Genomic DNA, 20,036 nt, shown 5'->3' with positions numbered 1-20,036 from the left:
TGATGTGAAGAAGGAGGACAGATGTTTGTGTGTGTTTTCGTGCAGTACGCGGTTATGACCAAAACTCGGAAATCCACCGCTGCGAGATGTCTGCAACCGTCTTTGTGCTTAATTAAACGCTAGCCGTTGCACAAAGCTTCATTATGCATTGGAGGTCAGCGGTCCCCGTTACTTAACGTCACTCATACAGATCGGCCAACGAAGCGATGAAACAAATGGAATTCTGGGATTTGACAGCTGCTGCAGACTCCTCACTGTCCGTGTCTGATGGTTGGGCCGCGGCCAGTGTTGTGTTAATGTGATAGTATGCGGCGTTCACTCTCACTATGCAGCAGGGACGGTTCTCAGTGATGCTGATGTTACGCTGTGTTTATATGCTGGATAGCAGAATAATTCTTTTATCGATTATACACTCATACACACAGCGTGCCGTGTAAGCACAACATACCGAGTGCTTACAGATCTCAACAAGAATGTTTACCGAGTTGACGATCTTAGCTTTGTGTGTTCGCTTCCTGACATTTGTTAATCATCGATCAACGCAAGCTCATGAAAAAATCATTTGTTCTGCAGGTTATTAGTAAAAAAAACTAAATATTGTGGTAACGATGATGGCGGTACATTTAAAAGTCAAGTCAATTGCTTGCAAATGTGTGGACCAAATGTCTTGGCAAAGTAGTTCACTTAAAACCCAACATGTCAGTAGGATTCATCCTATGGAAACCATGCATATCAGATTCTCCCGTTCCATCCAGCAGATGTTGAGAGATTTAATTGGATGAGTGAATGTTATGACTTCAATGAGCTCTCGGCCGTGGCGGAAAAGTCCCAATCTGTCCATTCTAATCTTTATTTAATATTATCTTGTATTTTTTTTAGCTCAAGGTTCCTCAGATAAGGTTGTTCTATTTCTCTTCGCCTCTAAAGCTTGTATTCCCTCCTAGATTATTTCTTGAGAGCACCTCTCATTGTCATGGTTAACATTTGTAAAGTCCTCTCTGCGGGGAAACTCGATGACGGATTCGGCTGATCTTGCTTTTTGAGCGTAAGGCCAGCAGAGACCGAGGGAGGGGGGGGGGGAGGATGACATCTCGGGGGAAACTGACTCACCCTTGTGAAAACGTGGTCGTGATTGTCCTCCCTCGCTTTCCTGAGTTTCTGACTCTTACATAACCTTCCGGCTTGCGTTACAAGAGCTCTGGATTCGGCTTAAACAAAGGGCCAAGGCCATCCATCATGAGCAGGGCCAGTAGTCAGCGAAACAAGTGCTTTTTTGTCTTCCAATGGGTGTGATGGAAGATGCAAACTGGGCGAATGTCAAAAAAGGCAGAGCAATTATGTCAGTGCGGGCTCCAACTGAGGCCTCTCAGCTGCTTCGTTTTCTTTCAGTCGTTGGACCGCTGGCTTGGCTCAAATGATGCTGGACCACAGGAAATTAAGAAATAATTTGATGATTCAGACCCAAAGTCATGTCAGTTCCATTTCGCTCTTTCATGTAATGTTGGCAAGCTGCTTTTACTTTAAGCTCTCCTTCCACATCAATGTGATGACTTGCAAAAAAAAATGTTTTTCTTTGAAGCAATGAACATCATGTTTCTTCTCAGCAACGTTTTAGTTCAACCTTTAACCTTTTGCGCAGACATTCCTTCTGTTGCAACATTAGCATCCAGTTGCAGTGCAGTAAATAGCTCTTTATACATTGTGAGGAAAATAGAAAACGCCGTAGACTAGTGAGTCTAAAGTTATCCTTCACTCTGCCGCCGTAACTTCAGGCTGCTTGAACATTTTCCACATGGAGAGAAGGGCTGCTATCCACATTTGTAAGGAGGCCTCCGGTAACCTACTACATCAGAATCACTACATCAGGTGCTTGCATTGTAACGGCACACCATGCTGTTCTTTAGGCTGTCACGGCTCTTTTGATGGCCTCATTAAAAAAAAAAAAACCTCCACATTAAATGTAATGGCAATCGTTACCTGAGTGGAGAAACCGCGCGGCGTCTGGTGCAAAGATTACTGTTGGCGGTGGAGCTGTTTCAGCATTGAGATGTCACCTCGCTGGTTAAAATGTTACAGAAGGCTTCAGCAGTGGATTCCATAGCGCTGTGTGTATTGTAAGCCAGGAGAAGTCGGCACAGGGGTTCCACGCCGTGTAATGAGCCCCTGACTACAGTAGAAACGCCACGATGGGCCCTCGTGGCCCCCCCACACGCGGTCGGCAGGTGGGCCGACCTGTTAATACCTGCTGATGTGGCATATTTGGACCGGTCAAGTCCAAATGTGCCACATCGCCGGGTCGGGAGTGAGGAATTGTGATTCATGGTTCGAGCACAGCCGGCGTCAGCATTACAGTATCTGGTCTCTGTTTGTATTGCAGGCTGATATTTTGCGGTGAGAAAGGGATTCTCTCAGAAGCCAACAGATGGTCAAAGAAAAACAGCTCGTGACAACTGTGGTATTAAATGATCGATGATTACCTCTTCAGATGACTTATCCTGTTGCCTTATAAAAGAAAAAAGCCGCAGGACACAGTTAGTAGACTCAGACCGTAGAAATACTTTTGACCGCAGGGTCTGTATCTGTAACCACTGATTTCTTTTTTTAATTTCATTTTTACTTTCTTATTAACTGAAAATGCATTTCCTTCACATCGCAGATATGAGATGGCATCTTCTCATAAAACTCTTTATGTGAAAGTAAATTCTAATAAATACAAACTATTCCTTTTAATGTTTAAGGATTTGTTCCATGTGGTTTTAATACTTTATTATATACAGATAATATATTTATTAAATATGACAGGAAACTATTACACATATTTATAAAGCCCTTTAATAGTCCACTTTTAAATGTAAAGCTTTAAATTGATGCAACTACATCCATTCAATGGTGGAAAGGATCGATGTCTCTCTGATTTTGTCCTGTCAGATGATGTGCACCTAAAAAAGAAAAGCATTGTTCTTTAAGTGCTGTTACTTTATTGTGGATATTGAAGCCATCAGCACTCTGCGCCAGGCGTGCCCACACTTTTTCAGCTCACAAGCTACTTCTCAAGCGACCAAGCCACGAAGATTTAACTACCTTAAAAATACCTGGTTCAGCAACCCCACTCATTTTGAATGTAATTAAATGTGTTCATTAGTAAGCAAGGATCGCTAATTAGCACTACAGAGTTTTCCGTTCGACCCCCCCCCCCCCCCCACACACACCCCGCCCCCCGCTCTGGGCCAATGGAATTGTTCTCAATCACGACTTCAACCACATCTGGGCGCGATAAAATGATTCCATGAAGTCAAAACAATTATAAAATCTGCCATCTAACTTGTACAATCCCCTTGAAAATCATGATTGCTGCCGATTTTGAACATTAAGCCACTTAATGATCAGCGGGACATACAGTTTATCGATCAGTAGAAAAACCATCAAAGGCACCAAATCAAAGGAGTCAGACGCTCGTGCAGTTTTCACGAGCACTTTGAGAGTGCACGCATCATTAGGACGGTGCCACGCATCGTTATGAGACATTAAAACACGAGAGCAACCAAACGTGACGGGATGTGACGACGGGGCCTGGAAAAATCTTTCAATCGATCCGAGGTAGACTAACCCCGCCCCTCTCACCCCCCCCTTCCCTCGAGGCTTCAGTGCTTGCGCTGTTCAAGATGAGGAGGTCGTTTTAGAGCGTTCGAGGTCCTCGTGCTCCCGGGGACGCACTGCGCTCGGGAGACGGGACGTCAGTAAATCAGGTCGAGGGGAAACCTGGCAGAGGAATTCTTCAAAGGCGGTCGGAGGAAGGACGCAAAGATGACAAAATGATCCATCAGGAATCAGAGAATGTGATGAAAGCGGCGTTTTCACTTTTATTTAGTCTCCCGGAGAACTTGAACCGTCGCTGCGCCGTGAACCGTTGCTTCGCCGGCATCCTGCGCGAAGGCCCAAAGTGAAAAACTAGAACCATCAGTGTTTTCTGAGGCGAGCCAAGACTCTGTCATTTTATCAGTCCTCAAATCCTGAAGCGGCCTTGGACTTTAGTTTGTAATCAGCATATAAATGCCCAATAATCCCATGGTCCCTTAAATCCTCAAACGGATTGATTTGAAATGACAAAAGTCCTGGGAAGAGAAGAAAGGGCAGCGTTTTTCTTAGCTCATGAAGGGACAGGGAGGGGAAACGAAGGCCGCGATGTTGCCTCCTCCAAATGTGTTAAGTGAAAGCTCCCATAAATCCCCCTTGAAAGTGGATTAGCAAAAATATCTTTCCCTCTCCGGTTCCATTCAAACAGGAGCCAGTCTCGAAAAATGGGTGTCCTTATCTAAACATTGGACGCAATCTCATTAATCAAAGGCAGCAGTTGACGAAACACAAGTCTAGCTTTTAGCCTGGTGCAGCATTGGTCAAAGTCACTGGCTTTTTCACAGTTTCCACCCAAACAGTGGAAGCTGGCACCGCGTTTACAGGAAAGCTCAATTAAAATATCAAGTTGGTGTTATTGCTGTTGATTATGTGCTTTTGAAGACCTGGCTTGCCCTCGAGTTCACTTCCTCTCCCCTTCCATGGTTGAGACGTGCTCTTTGAAATCCAACCCGCCTCGGAGGCTAATGAATCAGCGGCCTGGTTCCCGGTATAACTCTCAACCCTCGGCCTTTGTCACATTGGCGCAGACAGACACACACACACACACACACGTTGGATTAGAGCCTGTACTTTCGGAGATCGGGATGCCCGTCGGAGTTGGTTGCTTCAATCACCGCCGCCCCCGCAAGACGGCAGTGTGTGTTTTCTTAACCCCCGTCATGTTCACTTCCAATAATCTCAAACACTGCCGGAGTTAGAGCATGCTTGTGCTGAATTTAACACATTCACATTTGATCCCAGGGGGAAAAAAGACTGTTGGTGTTAAAGAAGGCCCCCCTCAATCAAAATATGGTTCACAGGGCTTCGGGTGACAAGTGCATCCTTTAAAAAAAAAAAAGTATTATATCATTAAACTTTGTATTTTTTGTAACTAACGCTGTTACTATTATGTTAAGGCAATGTTACCATATAATCAACCCAAATCAATAAAGTTGTTTTGGTTAATGTGTTAAGCAGTTTAGATTAATATTCAGGGTATCACCACTTTTAGCATTAATACAAATGTAAGTGAGCATAAACTAGGAAGCAAATACCTGAAGAAATCTACGTACGTAGAAGGATTTTGTCGACGTCACCGACGCCCTTTCGTTACACTTATGGTGTAACCCTTGACTTGAACCCTGTTTTGAAATATCCAGCCCTCTGCCAGATCCTAATGGTTTAATCCAGTGGGGGGTGTGCAGGATGCTTGACATTGGCACCGGACAGCCAGTTTGGTTTGTTTGCTTAAGGAAAAGGGTTTGATAGATTCCCCCCCACCCCCCCATCCCTCCCCGTCCTCTTTCTGAGACGGCAGCGAGTGAGAGTGAAGCTGTCACGCACCATTAGCCTGTGGCTCAGTCCGGGTCTCCAGCGCGTCACTCTGCCTCTTACAGTAAGATGCATGCAGACTTCAAAATGACAGGGAAATTGGTTGTCAGATTTGTCTGGTGTTAAGACACTAAAAGGGTGAGAATATCATTTTGGCCGACGATGTGCGAAAAGTCTCTTGCGAAAGACGCAATCGGCGTGTTCATCTCGACCGGGCCTCCGTTTAGCCTTGAGCGAAGACATCTGGTCACTTGAGTGGTTTTCAGCACATCTTTGCCGACTCACACTCACACGCTTCTTCGAGACTGTAAGCTTGACTTATGTTTGTTTTACCCGCTGGCTTGTAGTTGTGCAACATTTTCATTTTCGGAATCTATGGCAGGACGCATATGCTTCAGCGGAGATCTCATGTTATATTCACGCACCCTAAAGTATGCTGCATTATGAGAGCAGTGTTTTACATCATTTCATTGGTTTCCCATGCTCAATACATTCAAATCTGTGGGGTATATAGTTTATATCTACCCCCCCGGATTATAACAACACATGCAACTACTGACTTACATCCAGAGACGGTAAGACGTATATTTGTATTTTCTATTTTATGAACTAAGTCGCATTCTGAAAAGATGACTTATTAGTATTGACGGGAAGATACAGAAACGGACAAATGTTGCATCATGGCCCGACAGCTGCCCCGTGCGCACATCCGTACCTAACAAAAGTGTGCTTGTGCATCATGATGGTGGTCATCCAAGGAGGCTTTTGGCCACATTCTACTGCAGTGACTTATGTGTTTTTACAGATGCCTCCACAGTGACTCAAGCTAAGCGGCGCTGAGTGGAGGGCTTTGGAGCAGATTTGATTTGTCTTAAAGAGTCCGCTTGGTGGTTCCTTTCCCACAAGCTCAGAGTTTTTGCTGCAGTTGCCTAGCAGCACCTAAATCTGTAATCCCAGATCATGCAAAAAAACGCTAAGTACCCCAAACCCACGTCGCCTGCTCCACAGGCCTGGGGAGGCAGGCAGTTGACCCGGGTCATTACAGAGTGTTTATGACCCGCGGAGAGCAGTTAAGGGCCTCTGCGCTGTGAAATTGTGCATCCCGGAGAATACGGCCCTGTTGTGCTGCTAATGGGCCCTATCCACGATTCCCCCCCCCTTCCGCTCCCCCAACAGTCTCCCCGAAGAGGTACGTTACCACGTCCTCTGGTATCCGATCTCTTCTGCTGTGAATCCCCCCCCCCCAGGGCCTGTAACGGCCCCCCTCATCAAGAAGGACGTGCGGTTGAGAGCACTGACCAAAAGGAACCAAAAGGAAGAAAAAAAAGCTAATGCTCACAGAATAATTGCAAAGAGAAACTTAAGTTTGACTAAAATATACTTACTTTACCACCAGCGGCGTTGCTCCAGCGCGGTCCGGTGGAAACACAATGACATGAATAACAAAGGGCTCGTTGCATCCTTGGCCTCGGGTTTCGTGCATTCTGTGCCTCTTTTTTTTTTTTCCTTCCCTCACATGAATAAAATGAAAAGTCGTACAACAGGGTCTGTATGTTGAAAGGTCTGGTTTGTAACCTGGCTGCTCCACGCTGCCTGGTGACGCCCGTGACTGGTTCGTTGTTTTTCAGGTTGTGGTTTGGGCCAACGACGGGGACGCGGTGTTCATCAGGGAATTTACTCTGATGCGACGGGACCACCTTGCAGAGGAGCCTCTCCGTGATGGCAGCCAAAAACCAGAAGACCCTGTAAGTCCCTGTTATATCAAATAAAAAAGGCCTTTACTTATTGATGAACTTAATCTGCTTTTAAATTCAATGTCTTCAAACCCAAACCCATTTATAACTGACGATCTATTGCAGTGTGTTTACGTAATGCGCCGCACCAGAGGAGGGGAACGTCTGCCGTGTTACACCTCAGTAATGAACACACAAGTGAATGATGATCGTGGGACATTGGGAGTGAAGGGCGCGCTGACCCAGCTTGATGTGAAACAGGCAAACATTCGCACTTAACAAGGTCATGGGCGGGGAGGCTTTTTTCTTCTTCTGCTTTTTCTTGCATCGCATTACTCCTCGTCTGTCATCAGATGAGACATGAGTCCTGGTCGAAGCAGTGTTCGTAAGCCAATCTCTCGCCCAGTTTACCAGTGTTAAGTTATCGATAGGAATGAAATCTCCCAATTTGTCAATTCGCTTTGAGCACTGAGGTTGTTGAGTCCGATATTCTTGTTCACACGCGCATGTATGACCTGGTCCTGCTCTCGTAAGCCTCCGCGCTTTAGTAGATGACCCTTTGACTCATCACATTGAATATTCAGCCGTCGTATGAACACTGAACAAATATGGTGACATTTCTTTAAAAATCCACGATCAGCAGGGGTCTTTTCCCGTTTTGAGGGTCGATCGTTGGTTTCATTCTCTTTTAGTAATTGTAATTTCATGTTAACTGTCATACCAAGTGGCATATTTTTGACAGTATTTTGTTCCATGGTTGCTTCATACATGCTCTTTCATATCCCAAAGGCAGACATTTTTTGATATCCTCTTAGTACTACAGCACTGTAGTTGTTAAAACCTCATCTTATCCTCTTTTAACCAAGCAGCAGCGTGATTTACGATGCGCTGCCTTCGGGCATATTTTTGAATTTGCATCAGCGAGTGGTTTCCAAACCAAAGGACCCACAAACAGCATTCATACATCACTCCCACATATTGTATTCATGCCATCCAGGCCTTAGTTGCTCTATATGGGTTTATTTATAGTGAACGAACACACCGGTGCAAAAAAAAAGTGCATTGGTAGTGAGTGAGCATCTCACTCACCTTTTTCTGTTAATTAAAGACTTGTGAGATTCACTAATCTGCTTTCTTTCCAAGGCTTGAGATGAGAAGAGAAAAAGACAGTTGGCTCAGCATAAAGATGATCTAAGTGACATATAAGAGAGTGCTCTTGCTCCTCTATCCAACTCTCAGACCCTGGTTCTAGATGCACACTTAAGGCATTATGATATCGACCATGACATCTTTCTCTCAACAAAAACATGAATAAGCATCTTTCTCAGAATATAGGACACCTAGTTTTTGGGTGAAATGTTTTGAATTGCAGTGAAAATGAGTGTAATTATTTCTCACTTAGTTTGGGTTGTCTGTAATATTCTATCTCTGCTGAACAGAATGCTGCCCTTTGAACTTTGAACTCTTGATTCCATTTTAATGAAAGGACAAAGGAGATTGACTGTGTCGGATGACTCTTGCAGGACGTTCAGGGTCAGAAGCTTTAAACAGGATGTTACAGCCTCCAAGTCTTGGAGCACAATCATTTGTAAGACAAGACCGGTTAAAAGGTGGAGCGAAATATGGCCGTTCCATTTAAGAAACCATGCATGATGCAAACATGTCTTCAAGTGTGCAGCCTGCAGACTCCGAGGAGCCACACTCGGGATTCCTCTCAGCACCGAAGTCAATCCGGGTCTCCTCTGCAGCGCTGCTCTGTCTTCAATCTTGGTTCAATATTAAGCCTGATTCCAAGCCAAGAAAAACGCAGCTTAATTAGCGAGCAACCCGGGAGGCGGATCTCGGCCTCCAAAGTGTATTCGCCTTCTCTAGTTTTTACTTTCATGAGCATGTGCCAGGGTCGGTCGGTGGGCAATAAGACTGACCTCCCCAGCACCCTGTAGCCCATCCCTCAAGAGGGCCACAGATGAATTGTTCCCTCCGAAGGAAAGTGTTTTCCCTGGCAGCCTCACCACCAGCCACTTCGGAGGAATGGAGCTGTTTTTAACAGCTGCGGCCCAACATACCTTTGTAAATGAACCCATATTTACCATGCAAAGCATGTGCTGTAGAGCTTCAACAATGCCAGCATTCATAAACACATATCGAGGACGTTTATTAGGTCGAGGGGATCAAAGTGCGTGGGGGGGGGGTATGATGGCTAAAATGTTCGACTTTAAGTCTCTGGACCGTCTCTACGTCTATTCCCACTCATTGTTTTGGCCATAAATGCATTTTTCCAGCACTTGTGATAGCAGCAACTAACTTTAAAACCTGCAAAATTGATGTTAAAATGTTTTATTTGCGATTGTCGGATCCATGTAACTGCAAGCAACTAATCTAGGACTCTTAGGTTAATGCAGTGTGTTTGAAAGTCCAATAAAAGATGTAACTCTCTGTCCCAGAGGCAAGGCGCCGGTCAGCTGGCAGCTACTGCTCAACCTCGGGGTGACTGAAAGAGAAAAACAAAAGGCTGGACAGAGTACTGTAAACCTCTAATCTTTGTTGGAAAGTTAAATTGATAGTCTGGATATGAAAAAGAGAGAAACGGCCCTCGGAACAAACGGTCGGTAGAAAGAGAGACTCACCACGCGGTTTTCTCCTCAGCTGGCTACTGTCTAGACGGCAAAAGTGATCATCCTGTCAACACACAGCTTTAAAGTGTGTCAGTGAAAGGTGATTCTTTATCCGCCGTGTATGTGTGTCTGTTTGGGTTTCGAAAGTTGTATCCGTGTTATATTCAAGTTTCCCAAAAACAGCACTGACCTCCATAATCATGTCACCAATTTGACCAGTTAATTCAAATATGTTTACGGATGCCGCTTCAGTAGCGTTAGCATTTGTTTTCACCTTACTTAGCCTCTAATTACTCTATAAAAAGCTATATACCCAAAACAAAAGAGCTGGACACACCGACAAAAGCCAGGACCTTATGGGTTGTGTTTGGTAACGACTCTCATTAGAGCCCCACTTTGCAGCAGTGACTTGAGGTCCAGTCTGAGGAGACTCAGCGACGGTCACGTCCCTTTTTCCCCCTCTCTCTCAGGATGTCGGGGTCCTGAGTAGTTTGGGTCAGTCAAGGTGGCGAGCAAGGGGCGTGGAGGGGGCACTCGGTGGCCCGAACCGGCAGCAGGGAGGGAGGCCGGCCCTCTGCTCAGCCGCACGCTGCCTTGGCAGCTGAGTTTTTTTCGTGGAGCGCCGGGTGGAAAGGGCAACGGTCTTTGCACAGCGTCATCTGTCTTCATTAAACGGATGGGCATTTTCGTTATGGGCCGGCGGAGGGGATGTTTAGGCTTTCGTCCTTTTTTTTCCCCCACTCTGCCCCCTGCTGTTAATAGCACTTCAAGTTAAAGCTTCAAACGTGAGAAAAGACGCATACTTTTGGACCGTTCATGCATCCCTTGTGGCCTCAAAGGTACCATGGGTAAGAGAGACTGGGGCTGTGTCCCGACGGAGCGGGACGCCATAATAAGAGCCGTTCTCTAAATGCGATGGAGAGGTGCTCCAGTTCTTCCCGTATTAGCTGCGTTAGCATAGTAGTGAATTGTTTCAACTGAAGCGGTGTTGATTAAGTGTGACACCAGCAGGAAGGAATTAAATAACTCCGGTCTCCCTCCTTTACACAGTACAAGCGAAAGAAGCCCGTCACGATAGATTTAAACAGCCCGCATTGCCAGCAATCGGTATATTTTGATTTTTGTTTTGTGTTTTAATGCGCGCTCCATAATCTTCTGTGAAGGTCAAAAGGAAAAAGGTTTCGGAATTGACTTTAGGAGGTTATTGTTGGTCTTTTAGACCGCAGCCTCGGCCCCAGTTCTGCATCTACACATGGTTTGACTCCATTCCACAGATCCACAGAGATTTCTTGGCCTACACATCACACATGTTGCCAAAGAACATCGTCCTCTCTTTCGAATATTAAAAATCATTTCGCAATAAAGAATTCCAAATTTCCTATTGTTTTTAAATTTGTGATTTGGGGAAATGTCACGAAGCTGCGCTTACAGGCTGCTGGTTGAAGCTACAAATTAACCGTACAGATGATGGTGATAAATCTTAAGAGTTTCCCAAGAGTATATTTTACGTGTGGAACTGCTTCTTTGACCGAGAAATCCTCGCATTGGGGTAACAAAGCTATTGCATACAACCATATGCAAACCTTTCCTTCTGCAAAATAAATAAATAAATAAATCTATCATTCAAACACATTATTAAACGCAGGGACACTAACAGCAGACGTTAGTGATGGAGACTAGCATTCACTGAGCATGCTGTCATGTTGCTCCCATGCGTCTCTCACCAGCGTTAATAGAAAGCATATTCTCATGTGCTCGTATTTATTCATTTTCGGAGTTGTTTTTCTTCTGAGGAATGTAATCCTCCAGATCTGTTTGGCCCCGTTGTTTATTAGAAACACCTTCGCTTTCACGCAAATCCGCTCAGGCTGGATTGGAAAACCTTTGGGTCCAGACGGAGGGTTAATAACCGCGTTGGCGATGCCAGTGATCCGCGGACGCCCGTTTGTTTCCACATAGATATTTTGGACCACGAATATGTCCGTTACGCACTTAAATGGGGCGGGAGGAGGGAGAGGGGGAGGTGTGACTTCCTGACTTTTGCCCCCCTGGTGTTTGTTCCATGTACATATGCCTTCAGTAAAGCCTTGGCCCGCTCCCACCCCCCCCGGTTTGATGTGGTGTCTCACCAGTGTGCTGTGGGTGCTGCTGAGGTAACACCAGCTGGAATAAGACCCCCACCACACCACCCACATAACAAATGTGTGTACCAACATGCAATTCCACAGTTGTTTCCTATTTGCCCGACGTGTGCGCGTGATACGGGAATCCACGTGCGTGTGACCTTTTTTCTTTTCCCCCAACACTATCGCATGTCACCTCTGCACACGCGCTGCATCCAAAACTATGTCTTTGATTAACGGGTGAGGCCTCCTCCCTCTCCTCCCTCCCTCTCCTCCCACACACTCCCTTCTGCCCTCGCCTCCCGCACGCTCCGCTCCTCCTCGGCGTGTGAAGGCACGCACACGTCTGCTGGGCGGGTGATTGATTCCTAATTGTTTACGTTTCACTCCCTGTTGCAGATGTTTGTGTTGTACTCCCGGGTTCTACAGGCCACACACACAAACAGGGACGCTCTTCTACACCGGAATTTTCGGAGGTCTTACCTGTGGATTTTGGCACTGCATGTACGAACCGTCTCCAAGTTACGATTGTAAATAATAAGCCTCTTTGTTCTTTTTTTCGGGTGGGGGTTCCGCTTGTGTTCGCAGCACGTGGGTGAGATCAGTCAAGGCCCTCTGCCGGGAATGTGGTTTCACTTTGGTTGAATAAGCGGCTCATGAGAGGAATCACATTTTGATTCCAGAATATTGCAGCCGAACGCTTTGACTTATAGAGCTGGCGATTAAAAAAGGCCCGGACAAAGCGTTCATCACCGTGCGGTTCTCCACTCGACGGGACCTGACTGCAGGGCGGCAGTTACCGACTTGAGTGGAAGTCCATCGTCGGCTTCCGTGTGAGGTGTGCGCCGAGGCCTCTTGGCTCAGGCAGCTTGCGCCAAGTACCCAATGTCCAGCGTTAGCAGCAGCGTTAGCAGCAGCGTTAGCTGCGCGGCTGTGGTTGGGCGGGTACGGCACGGTCGCAGGACCAACACGCACGTCTCCTAGTTTTTCCTATTTGGAAAGCCGTGAAGTTCGTGCTCCTTTATTCTATTCTCAGAGGGGTTTCCAGGAAGGAGGGCTTACGGCTTAAAGGGAACAGTATGGACCCCTGGAAGACAACCCTCGACAGCTTCAGGACACTTATAAACTTCTGGAGGTGTTTTGCTCTCGTCTTCTTTTTTCTTCCTTCCACCATAGCTCCAAAAAATTATATGTAATAAGTAATGCAACCTAATATGTGAAAGCTGTGCGTGACACCGCAAGTGTACATAATATCTGAAGAAATTCTAATGTGTTGTAAAAAATATGCCACATATTACAGAGCTTTTAAATGGATTGGAGTAAAATTGACCAGCAGCTGTTTTTAAAAAAATGATACAAAAATTGGCTTCAACATCTGCTGGTTTGCCCCCTAAATCCTGCGAAACAAAGAGAAAATGAAGTATTCGTTAAAACCCAATCGTGCGAGGATAGTGTGTAACGTGAAACAACTTGTATGTAAAGATAGATCAAAGTGGAGCTTCCACTTGTAGCTCTTGTTGGCTTTCACACGCTCTATTAAACATTATCCCATCATGAAACAAATCAAAAGAATATTATTATAACAACATTAGGGAGAGGCTGTAACGGAATTCTAAAAAGGTTCTTCAATTTCAGCATTTTTCCAACAAAGCATTTTTTCCAGCTTTCGCAGCATTATAATCATCAACAGTGCCCTTCACCTTGCTCAGTAGTCGTTTTTTGTTTGCCAAAATGTAATTTAAACCATGTCCTTCTGCAGGGCATAAAACGCTGGAACTCGTCTGCCTGTGAGTTCTTGAAGGAGTTTAAGTCCCGTTACTCGACATCTCTGGTTGCTCGCAGCATATTCAAAGAAGGTTTTGATCTGCACATGGAGAACGTGGTGGTCTCTCTCTCTCTCTCTCTCTCTCTCTCTCTCTCTCTCTGTCTCTCTCTCTCTCACTCTCTCGCATGCTGAGAACCCATTACTGCAAGCCGGTGTGAGTACTCACAGCGTAAACATGAGAAAATCAAGACCGCCAAGTGTATGTGAGCTGGCCCGCAAACGCATGCAAGCTCACACCCGCCTGCGCACAATCACAGACGGTTTTCGCTCTCTGGAAGCCCTGGGAGGGAAAGCAATCTGCTCGCGAACCGCGAGATTGAAAAATGACCCTGACACTCGTCCAAGTTGCAAAGCGAGCGCCCGCTTGCAGCGCGAGACGGCCTCCTCACACCAAGACTTTACACACTTCAAATTAGCTTGATTTATTTGGGTTGCATGCAAAGATTCATTAGAGTCTCTCACCCGGCCTCGTGTTCACGCTGACACACACACACACACACACACACACACACACACAGACACACTTACTTTAATCTTCTGCAAAGCAAGGCAGTGGAGATATCCAGTCTGCAAATGGTCTTGTAAAATTGTAAAGTCCTCGGCCCTCATTAAAAGGACACAGAAAAGAATTTTTAAAAATACCAACAAAATTTCAATGTTCTCTTGTGGTTCAGGGCAAAGTTGGGTTGTTTTATTTAAAGGAATCTCCTCTTTTGTTTTACGATTGTTTGTCAAAGCTGTTATTTTGTGAGCCTGGTGAGTTGGCAAAATATCTGTTGGCTTTGCCAAACAAGAACAGAGGAAGGCCTATTTAATGACCCCTAAGCGATGTGATTCACTGCTAATTAACCCGAGTTTGTGTTGTTTGATCACACAACTGCAGCTGTTTGAATCCAAACAGTTCATAAAGTCTTCTGCCAAGTCAAAGCACCCAATGGAAGGTTTTTGGGCAAACTGTATAACGGCGACGTGTACGGTGGCAGTGCAGCGGAGTGATGCACATGCACACGTTTCTGAAGGATATTCAGTGTCTCCCCATCAGCAGAATGCCTCTTATTGCAAATTGTTTTTATGCCGACGACAGCCGTGGCGGCTTAAGCATCATGTTCTACGGTTGACCTTAACATTCGTGCCATTCTTGTGCAAGAGATATTTTAGGAATGCCTGGAGGGAATACTCTCTGATCCTCCCACTCTGTGAGAAGCATTTTTTTTTTGTAACCGCTTAAATGAACACATCTATTGTCCAGACGAGATTATATTTGAGCCTAAACACAACGTGTCTACTTTCATTTCTCAATGTCTCTGTGACGATGTCAAACGTCTGTCCTAGTTGGACCAGTTTACGAGCAAATGCTGACGGCGGGTCGCGCGGAATTTCCATCGGAGGCTGAAGGGATCGCTTTTTTTTTTTCTTAATAGTGAACAAAGGTCACTGTGACCTCACTGAACATGCTTTTGGCCATCATTTTAAGAATCCATGTGCTAGAAGTCTGATTAAATGATTCGGTGATTAAGTTTTGGACCCGACAAGGACTCAAACTGCGACTTGACCCGTTGCTAGAGGCGACAACCGCGCCAGTTAAAGGTCTTGTATAAACAGAAGCAGGCTGTTTTATAAGACACAGCCTTGTGGTCTTCCACAGATGCACGTTACCGTCCCCATTATACAACAACTCCACTGTGCTTGTGCTTTAATTGCAGGGGGGGGGGGGGGGGGGGGGGTTGACTGTTGCTCTCGGGCTGATTGTGAGTACGGCCCCCTTTTTCTCTGATTTGGAACACGGGCGTAGAAACCACCGAGGCTTCAGGAAACAGGGCCTTTTCTGTTCATCCGTCAGCGTGGTAATAATTCCAAAGATGCTTACCAGATGCACACACCGGACACTGGATTTGGAGAAGTTGATATTTTAAGCACAGCGAGAGTAGTCAAAGCCCATGTGAGATGCCAAAGCGATTTAAAGGATCACAAAGTGTGTGTGTGTGTGTGTGTGTGTGTGTGTGTGTGTGTTTGTTTTTCCTGACCAACTTCATGAACCAGTAAATCTCTGTGCTTTGGAGTTTTTCCATGTTTTCCATTTTTCTTTTTTAAAATATTTTTCAGACAGTAGGACTTTGTTAGTCAGAAATAGAAATGCATGAGGACCTTTTTTTTTCCCCCCCAAAAAAGAAAACAAATAGAGATGAGTTCGTATCGTATCGTATCGACTAGCATCTGGTGCTTTTTAAACATCTGCACCCTCCCACAACATGAGTGCAAACTTGGAATCCTCCTCAGCTTTTAAAAAAAGACTGTTTTTAATCCAGACCCAAATCACAATGAAAGGTGACCTAGCGGAGCATTAGAGCTTCCAGATTTATGTGCCTCTAGTGCACGGGGAAGGTCCCACGAGGAAAACATTGCCTGGAGGACTTGGGCCAAGAGTCAGGGTGTTAGTTGACCTAAAAAAAAAAAACTATTCATGTTGTGTTGTCCCCTAGTGCAACATCTGCACCGTGTTGTTACACCACGTGTCCGTGAAGATCGCCAGTCCTTGATTTATGGTATTAATCTCCGCCTCGCTGCGGAGCGTAAAGCAGATGTCTGCACTAACAATATAAAGCCATCAATCATTTGGTCTCTGAAGCAATAGCTGTAATGTTGTGTGGAAAGGATCAACGGCTCCTCTCTATTCAGTTACTAAATTAAACTGATTTTTATTTTATTTTTTAAAGGAGATGCATCCTCTCCATTTCATTCAATCCGACCCCCTCCAATACGCATGCGCTGCACACTGGTATGTTATGATTTGTGGCGTCTCTGCTTTCACAGGTTGAACCACAAAGCAAATCGGCTCTTTGGAATGACACCGCTGGGGGGGGTAATGATGGGGGATAAAGAACGGCAGAGGAGCTGCTCCTGCGCTCCACCTTTCACTGGCTTTTTCCAAGCTGATGGACTGATGGATGGGTTAGCGTTGGAGGTGGTGGGGGGGGGGGGGGTTTAAGGCCTGGCGCTGTTTTGCCCTCAATTGCATGGCGGCATGCTGCAATAGACACCGATTAGAGGGAGGCGGAGAGTGAAGCCCTCCTAGATGAGCTTAGCCTGTGGCTCCTGTCTGGCACACACACACACACACACACACACATATAGGCACTCAAACGGGCCCTTGCTTTTCTTGTTTTGTTTGTCCCACACATCTATCTTTTCAAGAATTTGATGACTACAGCAAACGGAAAAGCGTTTGTCTCGGCGGTACCTGCTAATGATTGGAAACTTCGAGACGTGTGGGTGATGTATGGGTGTGGGCAGGCGGGGGGGATTTATTTTTTAACACCCTCTTATTTTGTGTCTGATGCCAGAAGAGTTTATGTAAAGCTTTGCCCCACTTGAGAGGGCTTAGACCCCCCCAAACACTGCAGACAAGTCTCGTCCTTCTTCTGCACACCTCCCGTGGACTGCGAGTGTCTGCGTGTGTGTGTGTGTGTGTGTGTGTGTGTGTGTGTGTGTGTCCAAACACACTGGGGATTGAAAATAATATTTGGAGCGCCGGGATTTGTGCTCTTTTCTACAGGAATATATTACAAAGTCATATTTTATCGGTCCGTCTTACTAACAAATACTTCTTTCATCTTGCCGTCCTCGGACTCCGACCTCGCTACAAAGGTCAGAGGTCAAAGTCAGCAACATATCCGAGTGGCTTCTGGTTCATTTAGATACATAGCAGACCCTGTGTGAGCGTTAGGCTAACCTTTAGCAGCTGTTGGAAAACAGATGATATCTGCAGTTTAATCCTTTTTAATTGATCAGAGGCGATTTTGAAAAGCTGAGTGGACGTGAATCCGTTGGCCTGCCTTGAACGCTTGAAGGTACTTGTAGTTTTGCCTCTCAGACACAAGATGCTGCTCCTGAGCTTTGAAGGCTGCAATAGAAGAAAAAAAAAAACGTTTTAGATGCTCGGACGTTGGTGCTTGCGCTCGCTTTTTGTATCTCCTATAATTGATTGGTAGGTCTTTCAGAAAATAGATTTACACACATGTTACAAATGGTTTTCCCTGTATCTGTCCTTTTCTTATATCTTGAAATAATACTATTAATAATAATAGTAGGGGTCAACATAGAACGAAGTACTGGGGGGGTATTATGAGAAGAACTTCTCCTCTCCATCCGTCCCAGCAGCTGAACACCGCCCCTGGAGGGAGGAGTGGGGGGGGAGGGGTTCAGTACAGTAGCGTATTTAGACAGCTGTAAGCCCAAACGTTCCTGTGAAAACAGGGGAGAGTGTTTTTTTTTTTGTGGGAGCAGGAGGGATGGGGGTGCACTGATCCATCGCAGCTTTCTTCCTGTGTGGTTACTCTTCAGTCATGCATCCAAATGTTTCCTTTCCCCCTCCATCACCTGGGCGAGCTTTGACTCGACACTAACCTCTACAGGGGACATGTGACGTTTTCTTTGCGTTTGGCACTTTTGTTGTTTTGTAAAATTGTAAAAAAAAATTTTTTAAAAGAGTTAGAAACTAGACGTGATTTCCATGTTTCAACAGAAGTATGAAGGAGCATAGCCCGAGGCTTGTTTTGAAATATAAACTTTTCTCGCAGGGTGTTTAAGGGAATGATTTATTACTTACACACATGCACAACGTGTATTACCCAGGATGCACACAGATGCATGGCCTATGGTCCCGTAACACCGTTATCATTCATAATTTCACACTGTTATCACTACCAACAGCTTTCAAGACGTGGACCTTTTCTTTCTTTTATATGTGCTGTACACGACCATTACGCAGGCTGGGCTGTAAAATGACTCCCTGAGCTGTCAGCATGTGTCAACTGATTTAACTGAAGAAAATTCCAAGTTGACCTGCTATTATCTTTCAAATGGGAAGCTACAAACATGAATCTATTCGCTCATCCAGTAGGTACGGAGCAATGTTCTCAATCCTTTTTGGAATCGGGTTTCCAGTCACTTTTCACTCCCCTTTTTACTTCTGATCTGGTTTTTCGGCCAAACCACTGACGGAAATGTGACTCTTTAGCCGATAAATGTTCCTCCATGTTCACCAGCTGTCTTATGAATCAGATAATAGCGTCACGTCACTGCTGAGTGAAGACGGACCTTTTCGGTTGCCCTGGGCCCGCTCCTGTTTTGCTTCTAGTTACGTACAGCGCAGTGATGTCAGCTGTTTTTCTTTGCCATTATCTTGTGCTTGTACTTCTTGGATTCTTTGAAGTTTGTTGAAACTTTTCAAAGAATTGCACTGTGTTGCCACGTCAGCCTCTGTGTTTTTTCCCCCGTCCCCAGCAAAGAGCAGCCTTAAAGCTCTTCTCCACCAGTGTTTGAGTTCGGGTTTATCTGGTGACCATAATGCGTGTCCCGTGGGCCACATCTGCTCGTTTGCCTACCAGTGAGCGCCCTGTATTTGATATGCCGGTGGTTTTGGGAAGAGAAGGGCGCGGCGGGCGGGCGCGTGTGAGGGCTCTTTTCCATATAGATCCGCAACCTGCTCAATAGGTTCCGACAGGCCGAGAAATGAAATGCTATCCGGTGTTATACAAAGACGAGTGGAAAGAGAACAGAAGACCCGATCAACGGGAGAGAGAGTCACTACGTGTGACTTGTGTTATCGTCGTTCAGGATCACGTCTCTCATTCACTTTTTTACTGTTCACACCGCCTCAACAAAGGAGCACTGAAGTCAGCACGATATATCCACGGGAACTTCACACGTTCTAATGTGTGGATGACCTCATCCTCCCCGTGCCTCTCTGCAATCTGCTTGCATCTTCTGTGCATTTCCTCAGCTGATTACAGAAGCACATGGGCGAGGAATGCTTGATTGCAGAGCTGCTCTGTGTCGGGCTGATGGATGGTTTCCTCTCTCGTGAACGAGGACAAAGCCCAGTCGATGTGCCGGAGTGTGGCTGCTTGAAGAAGCTGCAGGTTACGGACAAAGAGCGTTTGTGTCTCAATCGTACGTTTCAATTTAGAAGCTGCGTTAATTCCATTGTGAAGGTCAAGTCAAGTCAAGTCATTTTATTTTGTATAGCCCAGAATCGCAAATTACAAATTTGCCTCAGAGGGCTTTACAGTCTGTACACATACGACATCCTCTGCCCCGAAACCCACCATCGGCACAGGAAAAACTCCCCAAAAAATGAAAAAACCCTTACAAGAGGGAAAAAAGGGAAGAAACCTTAGGGAGAACGTCAGAGGAGGGATCCCACTCCCGGGATGGACAGACTACAATGGATGCCATGTGTACAGAATGAACAATGTATAATACATGCAATTCCTATGACAGAAATGATTCAAGT

At 45.6% G+C, this 20,036-nt stretch overlaps 1 protein-coding gene across 2 annotated transcripts in view; it reads left to right on the top strand.

The window, feature by feature from the left end:
* Nucleotides 1-20,036, top strand: part of LOC120822230 (ADAMTS-like protein 1) — a 72,198-nt gene that overhangs the window by 17,784 nt on the left and 34,378 nt on the right. For both annotated transcript variants that reach the window (XM_040181728.2, XM_040181727.2), the window contains exon 2: nt 7,074-7,190. In XM_040181728.2, the coding sequence (XP_040037662.2) occupies nt 7,074-7,190 (117 nt within the window). The remainder of the gene's footprint in view (nt 1-7,073; nt 7,191-20,036) is intronic.

Source organism: Gasterosteus aculeatus, chromosome 7 (assembly GCF_964276395.1).
Source record: "Gasterosteus aculeatus chromosome 7, fGasAcu3.hap1.1, whole genome shotgun sequence".
In the NCBI taxonomy this organism is placed as follows: Eukaryota; Metazoa; Chordata; class Actinopteri; order Perciformes; family Gasterosteidae; genus Gasterosteus; species Gasterosteus aculeatus.
This window is presented reverse-complemented; position numbering and strand designations above follow the sequence as displayed.